At 39.2% G+C, this 23,584-nt stretch overlaps 2 protein-coding genes across 4 annotated transcripts; one reads left to right on the forward strand and one right to left on the reverse strand.

The window, feature by feature from the left end:
* Window positions 1-646: 646 nt before the first annotated feature.
* LOC131230221 (uncharacterized) lies at window positions 647-11,249 on the reverse strand. Of its 2 annotated transcripts, none has more exons than XM_058226042.1 (8): window positions 11,166-11,249; window positions 8,891-8,953; window positions 5,680-5,727; window positions 5,558-5,604; window positions 1,955-2,021; window positions 1,826-1,869; window positions 1,320-1,377; window positions 647-895 (listed from the first exon to the last, which is right to left on the reverse strand). In XM_058226042.1, the coding sequence occupies exons 2-8, from the start codon at window positions 8,945-8,947 to the stop codon at window positions 845-847; spliced, it is 372 nt and encodes a 123-aa protein (XP_058082025.1). In that variant the 5' UTR covers window positions 8,948-8,953; window positions 11,166-11,249; the 3' UTR covers window positions 647-844. The 2 variants fall into 2 exon arrangements, with proteins under 2 accessions (XP_058082025.1, XP_058082026.1); XM_058226043.1 differs by lacking the exon at window positions 11,166-11,249 and adding an exon at window positions 9,052-9,498.
* Window positions 11,250-13,846: 2,597 nt separating this feature from the next.
* LOC131231618 (calreticulin-like) lies at window positions 13,847-21,836 on the forward strand. Of its 2 annotated transcripts, XM_058227877.1 has the most exons (14): window positions 13,862-14,069; window positions 17,405-17,512; window positions 17,688-17,880; window positions 17,985-18,243; window positions 18,331-18,387; window positions 19,501-19,548; window positions 19,686-19,772; window positions 19,859-19,916; window positions 20,015-20,082; window positions 20,157-20,252; window positions 20,336-20,383; window positions 20,635-20,664; window positions 20,757-20,915; window positions 21,348-21,836. In XM_058227877.1, exons 1-14 carry the CDS (start codon window positions 13,970-13,972, stop codon window positions 21,357-21,359), a joined length of 1,323 nt encoding a protein of 440 aa, XP_058083860.1. In that variant the 5' UTR covers window positions 13,862-13,969; the 3' UTR covers window positions 21,360-21,836. The 2 variants fall into 2 exon arrangements, with proteins under 2 accessions (XP_058083861.1, XP_058083860.1); XM_058227878.1 differs by lacking the exon at window positions 21,348-21,836 and having other exon boundaries at window positions 13,847-14,069; window positions 20,336-20,388; window positions 20,757-20,903.
* Window positions 21,837-23,584: the final 1,748 nt, after the last annotated feature.

A 23,584-nucleotide genomic window follows, 5' to 3' on the forward strand; every position in this document is an offset into this window, starting at 1 on the left:
TTTGCACAAGGTGTTCGATGTTGGAATCTGTTGGGTGGACACTGGACAGTAGCTTACAGTATTAGTGGTTGGACTTGAGACCCTCCAACTAAAATTAATGTTCCTAATGCATCTGTTAATCAGGTGGGTCACACATGCACAGAAACACACGTTTGGAAGAACGAAACAAACAATCTACCCTCAAGATGGAATGGCATATAGATTGGCCTGATTTTTGGGCCCATAACTAAATGTCATCAACACAAAACATGAGGTGCATTTTCAACCGTTCATAGCAGGTAACTTCCAACCTATAATGTGCGTGGGACATTTGGAAGTTATTCACTGGCAGACTTATCATCCAAGCATTTCTCATACACGTTAGCAAGGTCCCCAAAACTCTTAAATGACACATGGGATGACCTATCATCAGATTTAAACAATCCATTCATTCATACAAAGGGCCTAAGCATCTGATCAATAGCGTGGAAAATTGATGGTCAAGATTAAGTAGTGCTCCTGATGGTACTACTGAACAAACCGTGTCCTAACGGATGCTTAGGCATCCCACATGTCATTCACATTAGAGTTTTATTACCAGGATGGGCCGTTGGATTCGTGGGTCCGCTCCCTCTTTCCTGGCCCTGAATTCCCAAAATGGCCCCACTAATGATAAAATAAATAAATAAATTTCTCTTCTATCCATTACAACATTAGATGAATTTGACCTCATGTAGCAGTAGGTGATTTTCGGCCATTTTTAGTGTTTGAAAACTCTACATTGAAGCCACTGATTGCATTTTGATGAAAATTTTACAGTCGGGCCAACTATCCTAAAATTATCGAAATGACCATGATGTAGATCTTACCAAAGGCGATTCTCGATGACAACAGAAACAATGTCTTTCAGCGTCTCCTGCAAAGAGACATGATCATGCTCCTGAGCATCTTTAGGCATCATAACCATTCTTAAGAAGATGAGCATGTACTTCAAATGAGGATTGCTAGTAGCATTTGCACCGCATCATGACATGTGGTGTGTGCATCTACAACATCCGAATAATTCATCTAGCCTAGCAGGCCCCATCATGGATGGACCATAATCCTAAATCCATTCCGGTTAGATGATCCTAACCATTTGATCATAGTGGTTTAGAGAGAAGGATCAGTTGAAAATAGACAAATGGTTCCCATTCATTCTACTACTTAGGATCATCTGATCAGTGTGACTTTTTAGTTATGGCCCACCATGAGCTTCAGGATGTCATATGTGTATGTTTGTGCTAAACGTCCTCGTGGAGCACAAGTGATGCTAGTGTTTCTCACTATAGAGATCTTACCAGAGAGTGGTCCTTGAGACCGAGAGAGAGCACCAACGGCCTAGATGAACCACAGCTACTGCAACACCAAAACAAAGCATGTAAATTAGCAGAACGCAGCTAGTTTGAGGTATCTAAATGAGCAAACACGCCATCTTTGGAAATAAAGGCAGATTCTCTAGGCTCATCTTTTTCTAGGAAGGATCGTGTGGGTGGTATGGTAACTTTTGCTGTCTACCGAAATTTCAATCCTCCAATTCAGCCTTCTCCACCATGGATCAATACTCAACCAAGTCGGATGTGACTTGTCCAAGTCAACTCGACTCGGTTGAGTCAGCTCCAGTTCAGCACCAGGAGTCGAACTGAAAATAGAGGTGACTCGGCCCAACTCTTCTGAATCACCCCTTGACACAGATGAATCACAACTTCACTCGGAACTGAATGAGTCAGTCTGAGTCCTGGAGTCTTAAAACCTTGCTCTCCACCATATGGAATTTATGTAAATAAAATCAAGTGCAAAAGTGTACCTTATGTGCTCGATCAGTTGGCGTGCGCATGCTACCAGCATCGGCTGCAAGCACCATGATTTTACAAGTATCAAGATTTTTTGTCCCCAGAAACAAGAAAACACAACAGCAGATATGTGGTCGCAGTACCTCATCTCGTTTACCAAATATAACTGACACATTGAAAGTTGGATTGACTGACATGCCTTCTTCCTTCCTAGCACATGAAAATGGTAAGTTCACATTCAAATGAGTTTAATGGAATTGTTTGAAGAGGTGACAAGGACTCTAGAGGACGAGGAATTATAGATTCTGATGAGACATGATTCTGAACATCAAGGGCTGTGATTTTTATCATTACGAACTCCTTGATCTGATAGGACCTGCAATGGATGAAGGATGACTAGGAATTCTTCCGGATTGTGAGTTCCCAACCCTTCAATCACAGGCTTGCTCATAGACGGTTAAGGCGAAGACGAAACAACAGCCCAAACTCAATGACAAAAAAGAAAAAAGAAAAAAAAAAGAACCATAGCAGTTATGGAGTCGGATACTTGTAACATGGTCATACTTGTAAGTAGTTACCAATCTTTGTTGTGATTGTCTCCTGAGAATTTGCATTTTAAGGATCTGCCGAACCGGATCCTTGTTATACTTGACACCCATATGCATACTCGGCTAACATAGGAAAATGGTCCAACAATCAAAGGCTTAATAATTTTCCAGCCTGAGATATTTTTACGAATCATCTATCCGCCGCAGGGCCTATCAGATCAAAGGTTTGAATCACTGCACCATGGTCCCAAACGTACAAAATCATTTATTCATAGGCCCGGTTTGGAATGGAATTGAATTCTGTAGAAAATGTTAGCCGTTCTGTAAAAATGTTGGGAACCAAAAAAAAAGAAAAAAAGAGGAAGGGTAAAATGTTCAATGTCAAAAGAAAATAAGAGGTACTACAAAAAAATCATAACCCAATGGACATTAGTCAAAAAGAATTCTGAGGTGTGGGAACTCCCAGTTTCTCGAGATATTGGAAGGAGATGGTGGAAAGTGAAGAATGAAAGAGCATCGCAGCCATCAAGTGGAAGATGAACTGAGCCAGAGTATCTCAGCCATCAAGTGGAAGATGCACCCAGTCAGATATCAGTGAGATTTACCACTTTGTATTACTAACGATTCCGAAGTGCTGGGTTTAATGATTCTAACCATGTGATTTATGGCTCGTAAAAAATGGACAGTTGTAACAAACTGGCCCCATTCGAAGTGTTAGGATCATATGATCAGTGTGATTCTTGCCCCATGGCTTGCTCCCAATGGTACTATTGAACAAACCATCCCGTCTGATGCTTAGGCATGTCACACACACATACAAAATCCATATTTTATAATCTATGCACATTAGGGTTTTATTACCAGAATGGGCTAGTGGATTTGTGGGTCACCTCCCTCTTACCTGGCTGTCAATTCCCAAATGGCCCCACCAATGATCAAATAAATAAATTTCTCTTCTATCTATTACAACATTAGATGAATTTGACCTCATGTAGTAGCCAGTGATTCCCAGCCATTTAGTGTTTGAAATCCAGGCCCACCTGGTAATGGAGACGTATTGAGCTATGAATAAGGGGGAGATGAACTTGATCCTCTTTGGTCAAGTGGGATCGGGTAACTAAAATGATGTGGAAGCTCGGGCTCCTATTGAAGATTGGAGGATCTTTGCCGACTTTTTTTTTATATACTTTGGTAAAAGGACTCCTACAATATATTCAGGTTCAATTGATTCTGAACCATGGAGATCATCTTCGTGAAAAACAAGATTGGCAACTTCCTGTCAAGAATAGATGCTTTGCATTGCTATGTATTACAAAAAGGCTAGTGACATAGCGGACTCCCTTGCAGAAGAGGGGAGAGTCAAAATGGTCGCTTTATATGGCAAATCTTTTTGTTGCCCATGATGCATGTATTTTCCTTTTTATAAGGAAAAAAAACATCATTCATAAAAACTAGGGGTATGCGATGTGCAATTTACATGGAGGGATAGTAGGGAAGAAAAGGTAAAGGAGAGAGGCAGAGGGAAAGGCTGCAGCTACATGCTACAGACGGGGGAAGGGAGGTTTTCAACAGTGGGTGACCCAACCCCACCTTTTCCAGAGCAATGCCCGCTCAAGTTTTAGATCTACCTCACTTTCAGGACAACATCCTAAAATGAGGTAGCACAATAGATGGATGGGGTGGATTTCATATAGCCACCATGGTGGGCACAATACAACCTTTGTTGCACAGCTCCCTAATAGTACCGTCAAGGTGAGTGACACGTAAAGAAGAAGAGAGTAGGCTACTCGCATGGAAGGATATGTTGTAGGTAAAATCTAGGCCATTTAAAGGCATAGAGAGGGTGAAATCTAAAATATACGATGGACATCAAACATATTTTTCAGTTCCCAAAATAGTTCCAACTTTGTTTAAAATGTCTTCCTATAGCCTTTCAATATTCAAAGTTCTCTACCTTAGTAAAACTATTTGCGATGGTCCAAAAGCTAGCTGAATTATATATAGTGTAGATAACTAACCCGCTCCTAATCTCCAATTAAATTGTTCAAGGTAAACTCAAAATCTCTCCAGCATTAAGCACACACGTCATTCCATAGGCACCTCCAATACATTGTAAAGCATTCCAACCGGGCACATATAATGGGCATCAGGTGGGCCCAACCTCATAGACGGGCTCACTGAAAACAGCTGGGTCCATTCATCAAACTAGATATATGAAAACAATTAAATGTCTGAACACTGAATAAAGTTGCAACCACTCCACATTCAACATAGATGTGTGGCCATCCTAATGAGTGCACTGAGCTGACTATCATTAGGGGTGTACACGAACCGAGCTCGACTCGACTCAAAAAAGCTCGATTCGACTCGGTTCGAAGCTGAGTTTGAGCCAAATCGAGTTGATTTTTTGAGCTCGAAAATGAGTTCGAGCAGGCCCTAGCTTGACTCGACTCGGATCGAATCCAGCTCAAACCCAGCTCAAATCGAACTCGGATCGAACCAGTTCGGTGACTCGGTTACCTTGCCATTGAAGTTGCTCACCAACTGTTTGATAAAATGACTCAACGAAATGTGGCTGGTGGCAAGGAAGGTATGTACATGAAACAAATACCCTTTTTCTCTTTGTTTTTCTTGGTTTTTATGTTGCTTAGAAGGTGTTTGATAAAATACCTGTAAAACCATTGCTTCTGTTTGTAAAACAGTGGGATTTTGAAGTTGCAGTTCAGGTGTTTGTGGAAATGCCTCAATGGCAAACTTGGCTCGATCTTGGCTAGAACTTGGCCCGAGCTGGCCTGAGCTGCTGATCAAACCGAGCCGAGCCAAGTTCAAGCTGAGGTCAGCCAGTGGCCAAGCTCAGGCCAGCTCGACTCGGTTCGACTCGATGTACACCCCTAACTATCATACTAGGTCATCAACACAATGCAACCCATCTGACACACAGCTCCGATGTCCACCACATTTGCCAGGTTGATATGTGCTGACACATCTAGCAGCACATGTGAGATTAGAGGGGGAAAAAAAAAGAAGAAAAGAAGCTGAACTGATGAAAGAAAAAAAAATAGAAGCCAACTTTGTACTTCTTTGACTGTTGAATATATAAGTTGAACTGAAAAAACTGGAGTTGCAAGTAGACATAAAAAATGTTGACGTGCACATTTCAGAAGGGGGGGGGGGGGCGGGCGCAGAGAGAGAGATGACCTTGCATTTAGTATTGTTCCCATACTTCCTATCTGGGTCGCCATAACCTGGACAGTCATTGAAATATAAGGAACATCTCTATCTATGCTTCCAACCTTAACAAATAGCAATGCAAAACTTACTAGAAAGTGATCATCGTAGCTGCAGAGCACTACGTCTGTTTTATTTCCCTGCAAAGTGACAGGCAAAGATCACAAATGGAACAAAGTAACATGAAAGACAAACCACATCTCCAAAATCCATGTCAATTTCAAGTTCTTCTTGCTGATTGAAACAAAGGCGTTTCCTAGTCTTCTTGATTTCATGATAAGTATTATAAAACACATGGGATTTTTCTTCAGGTCTGTACTCATGTAGTTGACAAAATAAAAACCCAATCCATCAATCACATTTCCATCTACCACGTGCATCTCCTGTTTCTTAGAGAGGATTTATATCATGCTTTAAAAAAAAGAAATAATGTTATTGTTGTTTTTTTTTTTTTTTGGTCTAACCCACAAGGGGTATAGGACAGGCCTAACTTTTGCAGCAATATGAGCATGGGCTGTGCCCAATCCCCCATATGATACTCCTAGCCATTAGATTGATGGCTTTCTAATGGAAATATACAGGCGATAGCCCACATTTAATGGAGAAACTGTTGGATTATTAGGATCATATTAAGGGAAGATCTTTGGGGTATCTCCCATACACAATGTGGCCCATTATATGAAGGGTTTGGATCACTAAACAGATTTGATATTTCCGCTCTGCGAAGATGGGTTTCTCCTAGATTTGCTAACAAACACATACACCTAAGCATCTGCACAAATTAGATTTGTAGTTGAAGAAATCTAAACCCAACACATCAATCAATCTCCATCAACCGCATAGAGGAATACAGTATTTAAACCTACTGTCTTTGAGTTGCATGCACCCATTTTCCTCTTTTGGAATTGAAATAGCAAATAAGCTGAACTATTTCAATCCCAAAAATGGAAAAATGAGTGCGTGCAAATCAGAAGGGATGGGTGTAGATGTCAGTTCCTTTTCTAAAAATGGTTCTCACAAATCCATATGAGAATTTGTACAAAAAAAAAAAAATCCATGGATACACATCAAATAGGCCTACAGTGCTGTTCATCTTTAGGAATCCATATGAGAACATGCAGATATGACCCATGGACACATCAAATATATTCATCTTTAGAAATTGATGTAAGTAGAGTAGCAGATAACCCAAGGAAATCATGAGATGCTTCAAAGTTGTTTCGGGCCTTAAAGTGAATATCCATAAAAGTAAAGTTTTTGCCATCAGGTTGGCTCCTGAGGAAATTGAAAGACTAGCTGGGGTGTTTTGGTGCAAGGCTGGAAGTCTTCCATTTTTGTATTTGGGGTCTTTCTTTGTGTATAGAGAAGCCAACTAAGCATTTAAGGGAAAAGGTGGTGGAGAAAATTGAGAGGAAACTCTCAAGATGGAAGGGTAGGTATTTGTCACTTGGAGGAAGGATAACGCTCATCAAAGCAGCCATGTCGAATATGCCATTGTATTTCATGTCTATCTTCCAATGTCTGACCCTTGTACTTAGCAGATTAAACAAGATTCGGAAAATAACCACGAATTTCATCTTATGAAATGGGGCATATGTGCATGCATCCCAATAAGGTGGCACCGGCATTAGGGACTTGAAAGCAATGAATCTTGCATTACTAGAGAAATGGTTGTGGAGATCTGGGGTGAGGAAGAATCTTTGGAAACATTGCTTGCAAATATGGGTGGAAGTAAGAGGCTAGATTAGTAAATCTTCCTCTATGTACAAAGAGCATTGGAGGATTGGATTGCATTTTTTGAATCATCGATCACTTCAAGAAGGAAATAGTGTTTATGGTGCGTAATGGATCTTGTGTTCAATAATGGGAGGATCCTCAGTGTGGTGACTCTCCTCTTTGTTTGGCTTTCCCAGGTTGGCTAGTGTTGTTGCCAAGAGGGAGATGGATATCTCCCAATTTTTCAAGATCATGGGAGATCGGGTGGTTTGGTCTCATCCTTGTCATGGAATCTTAATTGAGGATGAGATGGAGGACGAGATGAGACTTATTGAGAGGTTGCAAAGCAAGGGTTCATTTGCGGCAGATACAGACACTGACATGGAGGTTAGAGAGGTTGGGATTTTTCCTATCAAGTGTTTCTACACTTTGCTGTGCTCTTCATCTGGCAAGGCTTCTGGTGATCTGACTAAGTTCATTCCTAAAGTCACAACATTTGTGTGGTTAGTGGGCAAAATAAAGTGCTTACAGATGATAATTATGAAAGGGATACAAGGTCATTCCTAATGCATTTATCATGTGATAATTCTGTCCCTCCTCAGATTGCTTCTTTTGGATGGTTGGTTGGTAAGAAGAAGATTCCCATGGTTGATAATCTGAGAAAAAGGGGGTTGATTATAGTTAATGTCTGTCTTTGTTGCATGTTGGATGAAGAATTGGTTGGCCATCTTCTCGTTCACTGTCCTTTTATCAACCGTGTTTGATCACAATTCTTAACTCGGTTCAGAATCAACTGGTGCCACCCTGGTTCGGCGGGTCAACAACTAAAAGTGTGGATGGGATCAGTTTAGGCAAGTAGAGTACTCGGTTATGGAGAATGGCTCTTCTCGCAGTTTGGTGGTCCATTTGGGAAGAAAGAAATGGGAGATGCTTTTAGGATGTCTCAAATTCTGCTGAGTCTGTAGCTAGTAAGGCTAAACGTCTAATGATAGAATGGGCTGCTCATGTAGACTGCCTTAAGGGCTGCGATTTCCTTTTTCTTGGAGTTTAGTTGGGTCTGCTTTCTCAGCAGCCTTTCTATCCTTTTTCTATATTTTTTTTTTCCTTTAATACAATTATTGTGATCTTTCAAAAAAAAATAAAAAAATGCATGTATCATGTGCCTCTGGGATGCCGACTTAGTGTCACTTATTTATGCATTGTCAGCAGTGTGGGAAAGCTCCTGGAATTAATTCAGCAGCACTGTTGCAGTTTTTAGAAAGGTCAAAGGAGATGTGGTCTCTTGAGCTTGGTCTTAAGCAGTTTACCGGCTGCCCTATAGTCTTTTTCTTAGTTTTGTGTTATATCTTTGTAATTTTTGGGGCGTTAATCCCTCATCTTTGCCTTTTTCTCTTCTTTAAATTAAATTCATGAAATCTCAAAAAAAAAAAAAAAAAAAAAAAGGAGTTTGGGTGTTAATAAAGAAGGCAGTAAGTACTGGCTCTCCTCGTATTTCTCTACCTTTATTTTTAAAATTTTGCATGATTATGTGAAATTTTGAGATAAATACAATAAAATTGAAAAGGAAAATATAAAAGAACAAAATACCTTAATATCCACGGAGAGATTTTTGTGACGGACTGGAAAATCAGTTGGTTGATCCATTTCAACCTGCGTATTTTAAAGAAGATCAGAAAATAATAAAAACCAATAAAAGAGAAGGAAAGGAAAGGCTTAGAATTTCCGATAAGGCGACGATGCGGAAGAACCAGATTACTGTATATCCATCTCTCCACATCACATTTTTAGGTTTTGCACACATGGCAGGACCTGCATAGAATTGATATCTTTTAGAATTTAAATATATGAGTTGCATGGTTAGGCATCGGAGCAGCCCTTCTATAGGCCATCTTTATCATTGGAGCGTCTTTGGGTTAGTCAGGGCACCATAATGATATCTTATCCCCTGTCCTCCTGAAAGGGCAATTACATTTCCCTCTTCTAGAGAATCTTCAACTTTCATGGCATCATCAACGGTCGCATCCCCATCATACTAGATTATAATCAGAAGAAAGTTGCATTCATCAATGACAGGAAGCACATTGCATTTTTGTGCTTCATGTCCACCAGACCCTCGTAACACTCTCCATTCTAACCCCCGGCGGCATCATCCATGATGATGGATCCCACACCACCAATGTCAAGTGCTCTAGCATTTACACCAAGGCTGTTGACATCTCAAATTTGTTCTTGAACTAGACAATGATCCTAACCACCCTGCTATATGAGCGAGATCAGTGTTTTAAATAGCTACGCTATGTAGTGTGTAGCTTACACTATGGAGCGTAGCATAGCCTTAACACTATGTAGCTCATGAAAATTGATAATTTGCATATGCTACACACTACATAGACTATGTTACACGCTACGTAGCTCACATGATGTTTCCAATGATTTGTTACATTTTTCTATTTCCAATAAAAATTAGTTGGCCTTTTAATGGTTTTAGTAAAATAATATAAATAATAATATTAAATTAGTTTCAATGCTCTTTCTTTACATTTATATTTAGTCATTGCCCTTTCCTATTACGTTAGATTGCATTTTTTTGTACCAAATATCATGAAATTTTGTTAAATTTCATTATTAATCAGTCTAATTTGGTACAAAATATCATAACATTGGTGCAACCAAGCACCTTGATTAAAAATCTAGAAATAGAGTGTAGCTTTACGCTATGTAGCTTACGCCTCATGCTTCAAAGGGGTGAACGCTACGCCACATGCTATTCACTATTTAAAATACTGGGCTAGATTACTTCTACAACTATAAGTTCAGTAATGTGAATCAATTGCTGTTTAATCAAAGGACCAGGCGATCGAACAATGTTTCAATCGGGCATCTAGATGTTGGGATTGGTCAAGATCAGGTACATTTTTTGTTTCGGTTTTAAGAGTAGGCAGCGAGGGGTTTCCCAGGGATTGGTACTGTGGCCATGCTTGTGACCGCAATTTGGGGTGTTCATTTGGCGGGCTAGTTGAATCATTCACATGAAGATCCTCCAGAATTGGTAATTTCTGAGAACTCGGGAATGGTCATATGATCCGATGCTTAAGGAATAATCCTAACCATAGAAATTTATATCTATGCCGTTGGATATAGAACATGAATGCATATGGTTGACCATATGATCACTGTTCGAAGCATTTCCTCATCTTTTATTTGTTTCATTATTTCTTTTCCTCTGTAAGATACGTGGGTTAAAATGAATCACCCGCTCCTTTTCCCATCCGCCCTCACAAAAATCTCACCTTGGACATTGAGGGGTTTTTTTTTTTCCTTTTATATTTATTTCCATTTTATTTATTTTTTTCTCCAAATTTCACATACTATACTCATCCAAACTTCAACAGGTGGGTCAGAAAATAGACAGTAAAGAACAAATACAGCAACAGTTCACATTCAATTGAAAAAAGGCTGCAAAATCTATAGCTCTAAGATACCCCAACATGGGGATTTTTCAGTGCATTGGACATCTGAGGCCCATCAATTCAACGGTTTGGGGTTTGGATCGTCGAAACGTGATCTCACTTGCACCAATTAAAAACCCAGACAGTTAGACATTGAAACCATCATCCCTGATCATTGTAAACAGTATCATATCTCAAACGTTAGAGAGAGAGAGAGAGAGTGGGAGTCTTTTGGGAAAGGAGTGGAATGGGGTGTTGGGTTTTGAAGAGAAGGGGTTTTTGCAGATATGGGTTTGTGAGAAACAGCTGCTACTGCAGCAACGACGACATGGAAGAGCTCTGGACTCGATCTCAAGCTCCTATTCTTGGCGAGAGAGAGAGAAGGGAGAAGAAGAAAAGAAAACCCTACGTACCTCTTTTACGTGCAGACGCCGTAGAGAGAAAATCTCAGGCTACATTTCATCGGGTCAAGTAGTTTTCCAACGGGCCGTGTTAGGGCCGGGCCAAGTTCTGTCAAAGGCTCAAAGTCCGCCTGCCTTGCTCAACAGAAGCCCGACTTCAACCCGGTTATGAACTATCAAAATCGTCCGGCCCGAGCCCGAGCCCAAGAGTTCCTTAGACCGGAAAGGGGCGGATCTAATCAAGGCTCGCTGCTATAACGGCCACAACCCCATGTCAGTTGGTCTGATTATTCCGTATTAATAAGGCCAGAATGGTATCAGATTCAAGGCAGATCCTAGCAAAATTAGACAATTTAAGTAGAGGCTATGATTGGAGGAAATACTTGTAAAGTCCACCTTTTTTCTAAAAAATATTAAAAAGATTTACACATTTCACCACCTATGGATACACAAACCCTTGACCAGGTGTTAAAACTCCTGAGAATCTACCACACGGAGTAAGAGTAAGTAAACCTTAACCACATGATGGGTCACTCCATTTTAGGCCCAGATTCCAAATATAGGCCCTATTCATGATTTATGTGGACTAATCTTTTGGAAATAGTTTATAGTATTACTCACCCTCCAAACTATTTCCCTTAGTACAGCTCACTTGAATCATGCATATAATTACATTTTTAAGGCACAGTATCTAATTGTTAGAGTGGATTCATGTAATCATCACAATGGGCTCTTTAAAAATCAAGGGTGGTCGTGTGTCCCAATTATTTCATTGGGTAGGTATAATCATATGTCAACTTGATCTTTGCATGTCGGCCTAATGTTGGATTAGACATCTAATAATGGGAGCAAATTTCACATAAACATCACATTGAACTTGTAAAAGAATAGAGGAAATCCCTATGTTTTGAAACATGTGGAAGGGCTACCTTTAATTTTTTTTTTTTTTAGGGGTTCACCCTCGTGTATATTTAAATGATGTGTAATCTTAAGCCAAAGTCCGAAAAATTAGGTGAACTTGTGCGGACTATGCTGAAGGAGTCCATGGTGAGAGACACCCAACTTCAGTTTTTATAGGAACAACTATAATTATTATAATAAATCCGCTCTAACCATTAGATGAAACACCAACATTTAGGCATCAGACCAAAAAATAAGACCCGTATGAAATTTATGTCAGCCATATTGAGAAGAATAATTTAGAAGATAAGTATTACCTTGTACACTATTTCTAATTGTGTGGTCCACTTGAATTATAGATCAATCTAATTTTTGAGCCCTTCTATGATACTGGGTGACATGCTTGATAGTTGGTGTAGTATTCACGTAAACATTAAAATGGCTCAGCTAGAGCCACCTATTGCTTTATCCTCCTTGAGAAACTCATGCGAGACTTATTTTAAAAAGGGGACTATAAATTATAAGTACAAATACGTGTTAAAGAATCATCATTATGATTTTATCATAATTGTTTAAATATATAAATTGGTAGTCAAATGCAATGTAATAAGAGTTAAGTAAAAGAATTTATAATTAAGTATTCAAAATTTATATAATATTGCAGTGAAAATTTCTTATACATATACCTAAAGCTCCAAAAATGGAGCCCGACCCCTCACTTTGCTCTTCGAATGTGATTAGAAAATTTTGGGTGATTTTTATTTATTTATGTTATGGTTGGAAATATTTTTCTCGACTATGATATCTACGAGTGTCCGCTCTAAAAATAAAGCCCATATTATGGACTCCACTTGTAAGATGTGACTAAAATTTTTTGGGTGAATTTTATTTATTTATTTATTTATATACGGATAGCAAACAGTTGAAAATTGTAAATGTAACATGTGTTAAGTCAAGATAGACAATTTAAATTGTGGAAACCTCAACGTCATGGTATCAAAATCAGATTGGTTGAAGAATTCTAACCATTAATTAGTGGACACATTTTTTATTTTTTTTAAAGAACCATAGGATATTTCTCATTTAAACCTCCAGTAAGTACACATCAATCCCATGGTGAGATAGCATAATCTTTCATATAAAATGGGACCCATGTTTAATTTAAACTTCTTCTATTCCCGTATGCAATTATCTAAGTAATCTCCCAGAGACTGTGTATCATCCATCGCCCTCTGCCGAGTATAAAAGTTTTTCGCAACGGTTCCTCTGCGAGTCCCGGTAGATAAGTTTATTTCACAAGTAATTCGGCAGCGTTAATATATTAGTCGTAGAATTCATTCACTTGCTTATACAAGATTGCCAGTGTGGGGCCCACCTAATGAATTTAAGGGACATTTGAAAAGATATGACCCATTGTTCAAACTCAAATGGAATGCACGCACGTGTGACCTGCAAGATGAATGGGAGAGCGGATTGAGTAAACTGCCGGGCCATCATATATGTATATGTCTTATCCACGCCGTAAATCTGTTTTACCGGATCATTTTAGTGCATGTATAAAAAATTGTATCGTATCCAAAGATCAGGTAGACCACACCACAAGGAACGGTAGGAAGAAAGATGTTTCTTGTGGTGTGGTCCACCTGAGCTTTGGATATGCTTCGAATTTGGGCTCAGACCCTAGAATGATGAGATAAAAAAGATGGACAGAGTAGATTGGACACATAAATTCCCAGTGGGCCCCACAGAGACACAACCCGCTGTCACGTTGGGTCCCAACTGATGAGTAGATGTAGCACACGTGTGCACTCACACGAGTGTAACTCTGATTTCTCTCCTCTCTGCATGCATTTTCATGAATCAACGAACTCCAAAGACAACATCTTTCTCTCGAATTCTCGGTTTTCATCGTAGCAATGGCGATTCTGAGAAAAACCCATCTTCTTCTCGGCCTCATCGCACTCCTATTCCTCTCCATCGCATCTGCAGACGTTTTCTTCGAAGAACGATTCGATGGTACGCAGGACCACCGGAATTCCTGATCCTACCCTTCTATTCGCATTTTTTCTATCAATTTCTAAGTGCATTTTCGTCCTTTTTAAGGTTGCAGGATTTTTTCAACATCCGATCTGTTGTTTGTTTCCTTTAAACAGTAGAAGAGGGCTGGTTAAGTAGTTCTCGGGAGCACCCAAAACGATATTCCTCAGAATATTTACAGTTCACATGGCGTGTCTCGTGATCAGAGCCGATCAAGAGGCCAATCCCATCATGGATGTTCCATGGACCAAAAATAAATCCAATCCAATGGTTAAGATTGCTTGGCGGAAAATTAAAAAGCGGCTGACGGTTCACATTCTAAGGGGAAATTTTGATTTGATCAAACGGTTTTTCTTCATCTCAAAACGTTGGATTTTAGCCCCTCGCCATCTATTATCCGGTCTGCTTCTGGAAAGGTTAAGATCGCCTGTACACTGGAACGTGTACGGTGGAGATCTTATTCATTCAAAGAATGTACGGTGGAGATTCCGAGGACTACAATTTCGAGTTGTCTAGATGATCACCTCCCTTTCTCACCTTTCCTCTGAAATAGACCTTAGTATTTCTTCATCAAATAAATTATTTTTGAATTTTTCTGTTTTTTTTTTGGGTAATTTTTCTGTTTGTAGTTTGTTGATTTTACTGTAAATTTCTGAGAGAACGGTTCCTTTGCAACTATTGAATAAGCTTATTCTACAATATTGTGTGTGGGGCCACTTTGATGTAGGGACACATCCATGCTGTTGATAAGGCGCGTCCATTCAATTCCACATTGTATACCAAAATTCAGGCCGATCCAAACACACAGGTGGGTCACACCAAAGGGTACAGTTGGAATGGGGACACCCACCATTAAAACCTTCTAGATTGTGTATGGGGCCTACTGTGTTTTTTAATATGTCATCCAATCCATTCATAGATTCACGCCACTAAGATGAATGGACACCCCAAAAATTCAGCCCATTTCAAAACTTTGGTGGACCACACCTTGTGGCTTGAGAGGTTTCAGGCATGGAAACATGGTGTGGCCCACCTGATTTTTTGGGCTATGAGAAGATGAGCTGGCACACATGATGGACGGAGTGGATGCCATGCATCCATCATGGTGGGGCCCACACTCATCGTTATAGAATAAGCTTATTCTTTGTTGAGGAAATGGTTTCAAATTTTTTAGTATTTCTTGAATTTGAATGGATATTATACTCTTATGTTTTCTTGAATTTTTAAGGAATGCTGATAAGCATTCTGCATAGAAGTTCAATGTAGTTCTCTCTTCATGCTACTCATGGCAAACGTTTCTAGCGTTTGGGAATGTTGATCAGATAGCCAGCTGTTGGATCAGCTACTGGCTTGAGATTGCAGTGATTGGACGACACTGACCATCCAATTGATGTGGGTTTTTCTGGTTGAATATGGACTGTTCCTTCCACGGCCACCGATTGCGTGGGCTACCATTCTCATTCCCTTGCCTTATAGCACAGGGCCTATCTACACTGTGGCCCACCAAAAACAACAGTCCTGATTGCAAGACATGCTTCCACATGTTCCATGAACAGGGCATTGCATAGAACTTCTATCCAGTGACCTGTATATTAGCTTTTATAGTTGATTTCTTCGGGTTCAGTTCAACATCCAATACAAATCTCAGCATAGCTGAGTGTTTTTACGGTATGTTCCAGCTTTCCATCTTGTATAAGTGGGGCCCATGGTTATGTGATCTACGCTGAAACTGTTGATACAATGGGCATTGTGTAATTGGAAGATCCTATTGCAGGTAGACAATATTTGGCCTTTTTTTAAAAAAAAAAATGGTTGAACAATCTGCATTTGCTGTATTTTCTGTCTTCAGAGCCATATGGTGGCATGTGTACACTGCCTCAGTATTATGTTGCTCTTGGGGAAATGATGCATCTGGTAACATACATGATCAATCGATCATGCATCTGGGAGACACAAGCTAATTGATGAAAGTGTACCATTGATGGTATGTTGGGCCCAGATCAGAATCATCCAATGGTCCCGATCAAAGATATGTTAGATCCAACCGTCCAGACTTCAACTATCCAGTCTTGCGAGATGCAGATATCTTGAGTATTTAATGAATTATGGATGATGGCAATGAAGGTGAAGAGGACGAATTTTGGATAATGTCAATGACCGCGAAGAGAACATAGAAGCCTATTCTCTCTCTCTCTCTCTCTCTCTCTCTCTCTCTCTCTCTCTCTCTCTCTCTCTCTCTCTCTCTCTCTTGTAATTTCCCTCCCGCTTTGATACTACTTTGACATAGGACAAATAACCACTTGCTCTAAAAGCTCAAACTGATAGAGCATGGCAAATCAATCCCTTCATCTCATAGTCCAGGCCCCACATCCCATGGGTTAGGTCCTCGATCGAACCCCCCTCGTGGGTCCCACATCACATGGGTTCTGCAGCACACGATCCACCTACCTCACACAGGCCACCCGCCTCGAGTGTGCCCCTGCATCCCACAGGCCATCCCACTTGAGCCCAGTGTGAAAATGTCCCTGCATTAGTATGTTTAGAAAAAAAAAACAATTTTGAAGTAAATGCCACAGCTTTCCATTTTTTTGCTTTTGTTGACGCGTTTTATTGGTAGTTGGACATAGTGGGAAGGCATTGTCTTGAAACTTCTAGCATAGAGTAACCTGGTAAGAAGTGGGCATTTGCTAGTGTTTTTTTTTTTTCTTCTCAATATTGTAAAATTATATACTTTTTTATATAATTTTTTTCATCATCCAACCATTTTTTTATATCATTTTTATAAACTGTGTCCACATTCATTCCTTAAACCCTATTGCCTAGGACTTGTATGTGATAACATCCGTCTTTGGAAGTCAAAATAAATAGCATACTGGTTTAACATTCACCTTTGTTTTATGCGACTAGGATTTGATTGGATAATGGTCATATCAAAACCTTTCTTGTCCAGAACTCAAGCATTCACGTCTGCATTGATAAACTTATCTCATTATGGGCCCATTTGGATTAGTGGAATCCAAAAAGTAGATTTGGAAAGGAAAATGTCACATTTGAGGAAAAACGTGGGCAAGGAAATCCATGGAAAAGAATCCTAAAAAGGTTGGTTGTTTTAGTTTCTGTGATTACTAGAGAAATGTGGAATGACTAATGTATAAAAAAAGGTGAAATCTGTCTCTGAAAAATAGTGGAAATGAGGATTTTCATTTTTTTAAATTTTCAGCAAATATGGATTTTTCCCTATCATATTCTTTATGAATGTGTCATTGTGTTCCTGAGTGATATTAATTAATATTTGTTCATGGGTGGAATTGAAGATGGATGGGAAATGCGGTGGGTGAAATCTGATTGGAAGAGACTCGCGAACAAAGCTGGGGATTGGAATCACACTGCTGGTAAATGGAATGGGGACCCTAACGACAAAGGTACCCCACCTGTGAGGATTCTTCTACAGAGTTCAACACATATCAAAGATTCTTGCACACTAGTTTTCTTGTTCTTCAGAAGATCGAAGGCCTAATTTTATCGTTTATCATGATGGACCTTTGAAATGGGTAATTTGATGCATGGTGCTGACATCTATCATTTCATTCAATATAGGTATCCAAACCACTCAGCACTACAGGTACTATGCGATTTCAGCGGAGTTCCCTGAGTTCAGTAACAAGGGTAAGACCTTGGTTTTTCAGTTCTCAGTTAAACATGAGCAAGAGCTTGATTGTGGCGGTGGCTACATGAAATTGCTGAGTGGTGAAGTTAATCAGAAGAAGTTTGGTGGTGAGACCCCCTATAGGTAATTAGTACTTGCTCCAACTACTACCTGATTTTTTGGCCCTTCATTTTTCTTTTCCTCTGAGGTGACCTGACTGAGTCTACATGCATAAATGGGAATCGCAGTATCATGTTTGGGCCAGATATCTGTGCACCCACAACCAGAAAAGTCCATGCCATTTTTTCACGCGATGGAAAGAACCACTTGATAAAGAAGGATGTTCCTTGTGAAATAGATCAACTGACTCATGTTTACACTTTCATCATCCGGCCAGATGCAACATACAGCATCCTTATTGATAATAATGAGAAAATATCTGGGAGTCTGTTCACGGATTGGGACATCCTCCCGCCAAAGAAAATCGAGGATCCTGAAGCCAAGAAGGTAATCTTCTTTGTGAAGGTTCTCCGCCTCATATTCACATTCTTCATTGTGCTTGATTTTAATGGTGGATTATATGCTAATCTACAGCCAGAAGATTGGGATGATAATGAGTACATTCCTGATCCTGAACAAAAGAAACCGCCGGTATTCTTCCACACCTAAAGAAAACTTCCCATTGTTTTTGTCATTTCCGAATTGTGGTTACCGCATTTCCTGCTTCACCATCAATCTGAAATCACTTAAAGGTAAATGGTGGATGTTCACGTCTAAATGACTCATCCTCTTCACATGTGTCAGTGATGTACAGCTATCTAGACCATCCAAAGTGCAGGTCCCATTGTAGGATAGAGCATATCTCTAAAACTACAGTGATCGAGCAATCCTATCCAATTAATGGCTATCAAATGGATGCTTACAAGAAAGATACCGAGTGGTCCAAATTTGAGGGTACAATCAGATGGTTAATATCACATTCTCATTGCAATTTATTGGTTATGCTCCATCAATCAGATGGTTAATATCACATTCTCATTGCAATTTATTGGTTATGCTCCATCTATAGTTGGGCACTTTGAACAGTCTGGATGGCCTTACAACTATGCCATGTGGTGAGTTTGAAGAGTCAGCACCATTTTTTAAAATAGTGCAAAACTAACATAGAAGTCTGGCCAAACAAATGTATTTACTCAAATCTCTTGGGTTGAAAGGAAATTGTTGCTCACCATACCTATCAAGGGGAACTCTTCCTCTTTATTGTATTCTGAACATTTACATTTAAATGGCATGGTTTTGGGTGTGTTTGGTTGCACCAAATATCATGAAATTTCATGATATTTGGTGCAGCCAAGCACGTCCTTAAATAAGGGAATGAAATACTTTTATAGGCTCTTAAAATTCTCAGAAGGTGTGAAAGTACCTGATAATTCAGACAAGTGATACTTTTGTTGATTGCGTGTCTTAACAAAGAATTGCTTGATGTAGCTGTTGTGAATCCGAACATTACCAGGTCCCAATATCTACCTGATCAAAATTTTCTTTCCTTCATCTCAATCAGACATCTAGTATTTTCTGGCTTGCTTAGCTAATCTCCAGTTTCAACTGATCTGACTGTCATGGCTATTCTTCTTTCAAACATGATTCTAAGTAAAATTGCATATAAGACTGTTTTGTGTATGCATGAATTTAGCTCCTCCTCTTTCAAACTTCTGTAAAACATGCCTTTACAACCAGACTGACCAGTTATTTTCATTTGGAAAGGGGTATGATGAGATGCTTAAGGAGATAATTGATGTTGGTGCCGAAAAGGTAGCTGATTTGAAATTTTTATGACCCAGAAACTTTCTTTTCACAGAACAAAGTACCGTTGAAGAAAATTAGTTTCTGCGCAACATGCACAATTGCTTCACAAACTTGTATCTGTTACTTGAATATATTTCATGCAGCCGGAAGATTGGGACGATGAAGAAGATGGTAAATGGCAAGCACCGAACATCCCAAATCCTCAATACAGAGGACCATGGAAACCAAAGGTTTGGGAATTCACAATCCAAAATCAGACATTATTGTTGAGTTTCAGGAGTTACAGTTTTGGTAATTGATTTCCATCTATTTGCAGAATATTAAGAACCCCAATTATATGGGAAAATGGCCGGCACCCATGATCGATAATCCAGGTTCTAGCTTATTTTGTTTCCACCGTATAGCCTCTCTTTTTTTTTCATTTCTTTTTTCTTTTCTTTTTTTAAGTATCTAACTTCATTGTACTACGCAGATTACAAGTACGATCCAGATATATATGTTTACCACAATTTGAAATATGTAGGCATCGAACTGTGGCAGGTAAATCTGTTAACATGCACTTATAGGATCGTTCTATGTTTTTAAGTACTAATCAAGCAATACATTCATGCCAGGTAATATCAGGAACCCTGTTTGACAACGTTTTAATTTGTGATGACCCGGAATATGCAAAGAAGCTAGCAGAAGAAACATGGGGGAAAAACAAGGATGTATGTGACTTTCCACCGTTTCAAGTTCCGATACTTCCAAAATTTTAACAACTAATTTTTATCTCAAATCATGGGTTTCACAGGCTGAGAAGGCAGCTTTTGATGAAGCAGAAAAGAAGAGAGAAGAGGAGGTATGGTGCCACCCGATACTTCATTAGCAATTATTTTATTTGGTTGAAGATAAGGCAGAGAGAGAGCTTACTATGTTGTGTGTGTGTGTGTGTGTGTGTGTGTGTGTGTAGAGAGAGAGAGAGAGAGAGATGAACCACATGTGTGTTTTGACGGTACTTGTATTTGTCATCAGGAAATGTCCATATGGTGTTTTTATTCTTCTTCCTAAAATTGTGTGATCTTTTCTTAACTTGCTTTCATTCTTTGGCAGGAAGCTAAGGATGGTGCCCTCTACTCGGATGTAAGCTCCTTTAGTACAAATCTCAGAGTTTAGGAGATTTGACATAGTGATCTAAATGAACTTGGTTCTCATAGCTGTTATGTGTCTAGCAGGATGAGGAATATGATGGTACTTCTGTAGAAGAAGATGTTTTTGTTAAAGAAGATGTTTTTGTAAAAGATGTGGATGCAAAAGCAGATGCAGATGTGGAGGCAAAAGCAGATGTAGACGTGCTGGCGGAGACAGATGATGATGATGATGATGATATAAATGTATGTTTCCTTTTCTTTTACTCGTTCCTTCTAGTTATGAGGATTAATCAAGTCCTGATGTGTCATGATCTGCCCGCTCCATACAAGTGGCCCCTTGGTTCAGTGGTCCAGATTGTTGATTTTGTGGGACTCACTTTTGCTAGGGAATGCTAAAAAAAATCTTCCAAATTGAAAGATCCTAACATTCCAATCAGTGGCTGGCAGACTGATGGTGAAGAAAAGACCAAAGAATGGATAGATAGGAGCTTCTAATCTGGAAGACATGTAGTGAGGCCCCACCAAAATAATAGTCTGCAGTACTGAACCATTGTTCAAAACTTCTAAGGAATGGAAGGATAGTGAAGCTATGTCCTTTTGCATCAGGACCATGCATTATGGACGGACTTTCGTGGGTGGTTTTTGCTCACTCATTTACAGTTTTTTCATGTGCAGGATGAACTATAGAGAGAGCCCCATGTGAATCACCAGCTGCAATTTAATTTAGAGGTAGGTTCTGATGTTTAGGCAATTCCATTCTTTCTTTTTTTAAAGGGATGTTTCTGACATAAAAAAGTTAGCGATGTGCAATTCATCATCTCATTTGAGCCTTAAACTGAAAGGAAATGCTGATGACATTAGTTCAGGCAAGTAACTAGAAATAACTAATTTTACAAACATGGCAAGGTTTTCTTGACATTTTGAGAAATTACCACTCACTGCCTTTCAGTATCTTCAACATGGTTGATTCGATGGGTATGGGATGATCTGGATCATGTTTTTGTCTACATTTGGATCTGTAAGTGTTATAAGATCACCATGAAAGATAAAACCAGGACTACATGAAGGATTCCCAATTCCCAAAAGCCCACTAATTTGACTATGCATGACAGAGGGGAAGCAACAGATGCTAAACCCACAAAAATTCCAAATCTCTCTCCTTTTTTTTTTTGGTTGCAAATAAGCATAATGGGCTATTACAATGAAAGAGACTTTTTTATAGACCTTCAGCAGTTAAATAAAAGGGTTTTTGCAAGTAACTACCTATATAGTAAGGCATTTGCAAATACCAACTTAAAAATAATATGTTTGCCAATAACCACATTACTAATTCGTGGTTATCACAAACACCCAACTCTGGTTAGTTTTTTCTAACTGCGTTAACATTTTTGGCATATTATGAGAAACAATGATGAAACTACTTTCTAAAAAAATAATTGATGAAAGTACCCCTACTCTAAAACCTCTCTCTGCAACTTTAAAAAAAAAAAAGGAAGAAAAAAAGAAAGAAAAAAAAAAAAAAAAAACGCAATTAACATTATTTTGTGTTGTGCTCCATATGGAGGAGAAATAAAGGGTTTATGTCCTTCTCATGGATGCAAATTTTGTCGTATGTTCCTTATGGGCATTTTCATCATTTTCTAACAGTTGCTAATGGAAGTTATGAAAAACTAGTGAAATGTGGGTATTAGCGATAACAGCAAATTAACAATGTGGTTACTTGCAAACCATATGTTTTTATGTGGGTATTTGCAAATGCCCTATTATCAACATGGAAATCTGCCATAACCCCTAAAAAACGTAAATATCATAAGAAATGACCAAAATGCCCTTGATCTCGTCACAACCAAGGTATTTAAAAACAGTTATACAACGGTAACAGTGGGAACTGCTACGCTTTATGAAAAAGGGTCTGTAATAGCCATTATGGGGCCGATACAGCTAAAAATATGGCCATAACGGCAATTAAGGTCCTCATGGTAATGGAAAATATGGCAGTTGTTATGGCCATTGTCACCGTTATATAATACCTTGGTCACAACCACGAAGGATTGCTATAAATTGGCCATAACTCAAACGGTGTCGCAATTGCTTGATCTTTGAGCTCATTTGAAAGCTAATGTTTGGAAGCTAACTCAATAGGCTATCAAACCATGTCTAACTTTGTGTCATTTTGACAAGGATTTTTTTTTTTTTTTAAATGCCAAAAAGTGGCCCATTAAAAAAAAGTGACAAGAAATTCTAAACACCCAACGTTACACACCTGGATTTAGGGGGGAAAAGTATGTTCACCTGTTCAATATATGCTTTTGCCGCATACTCTTCAAGAAAAGGGTTTCCAGGTATAATCCAAACAGAAAATGTAAATGTCCATGGGCCCCTTGTGATGCAGGACCCATGAATCAAATAACATGTGAGATAAGTAGTAGAATTAATATAATTAACAAAAAAACACAACCATTGCCATAATCATCACGATCACGGGTACTCGCCTAGGGAAATCGGTGCGGCCCTCCTCCTCCTCTGATACGTATGCAAGAGTGTACATGACGTGATGTTCTCATCACCTTGTCCATACATCCAAACACAAAATCTGAAACATATTGTTGTCTGTCCAGGACAACCCTATCCATGGAAATAGACTTACCCTTGTAAACCCCTGAATGAGAAATACTGAGCTGCCTACTCTCCCCATTTAGCATACGTGCAAGATCTGCACCATTTGACAGATGGGCCTTATTGTGTATGTGCCATGGTCCAAATGGTCAGGTCTATCAGGTCATCCGTGGGCCATGTGTGGAGAAAAAAATGGAGGTGTAAAGAATGACCCACCATGCACACTCAACGCACATGTTTGCATATTAAATAACCAAACAGGCCTGATTTTTAGAGTACAGTAAATGCATGTTGGG

This window comes from Magnolia sinica, chromosome 17 (assembly GCF_029962835.1).
Source record: "Magnolia sinica isolate HGM2019 chromosome 17, MsV1, whole genome shotgun sequence".
In the NCBI taxonomy this organism is placed as follows: Eukaryota; Viridiplantae; Streptophyta; class Magnoliopsida; order Magnoliales; family Magnoliaceae; genus Magnolia; species Magnolia sinica.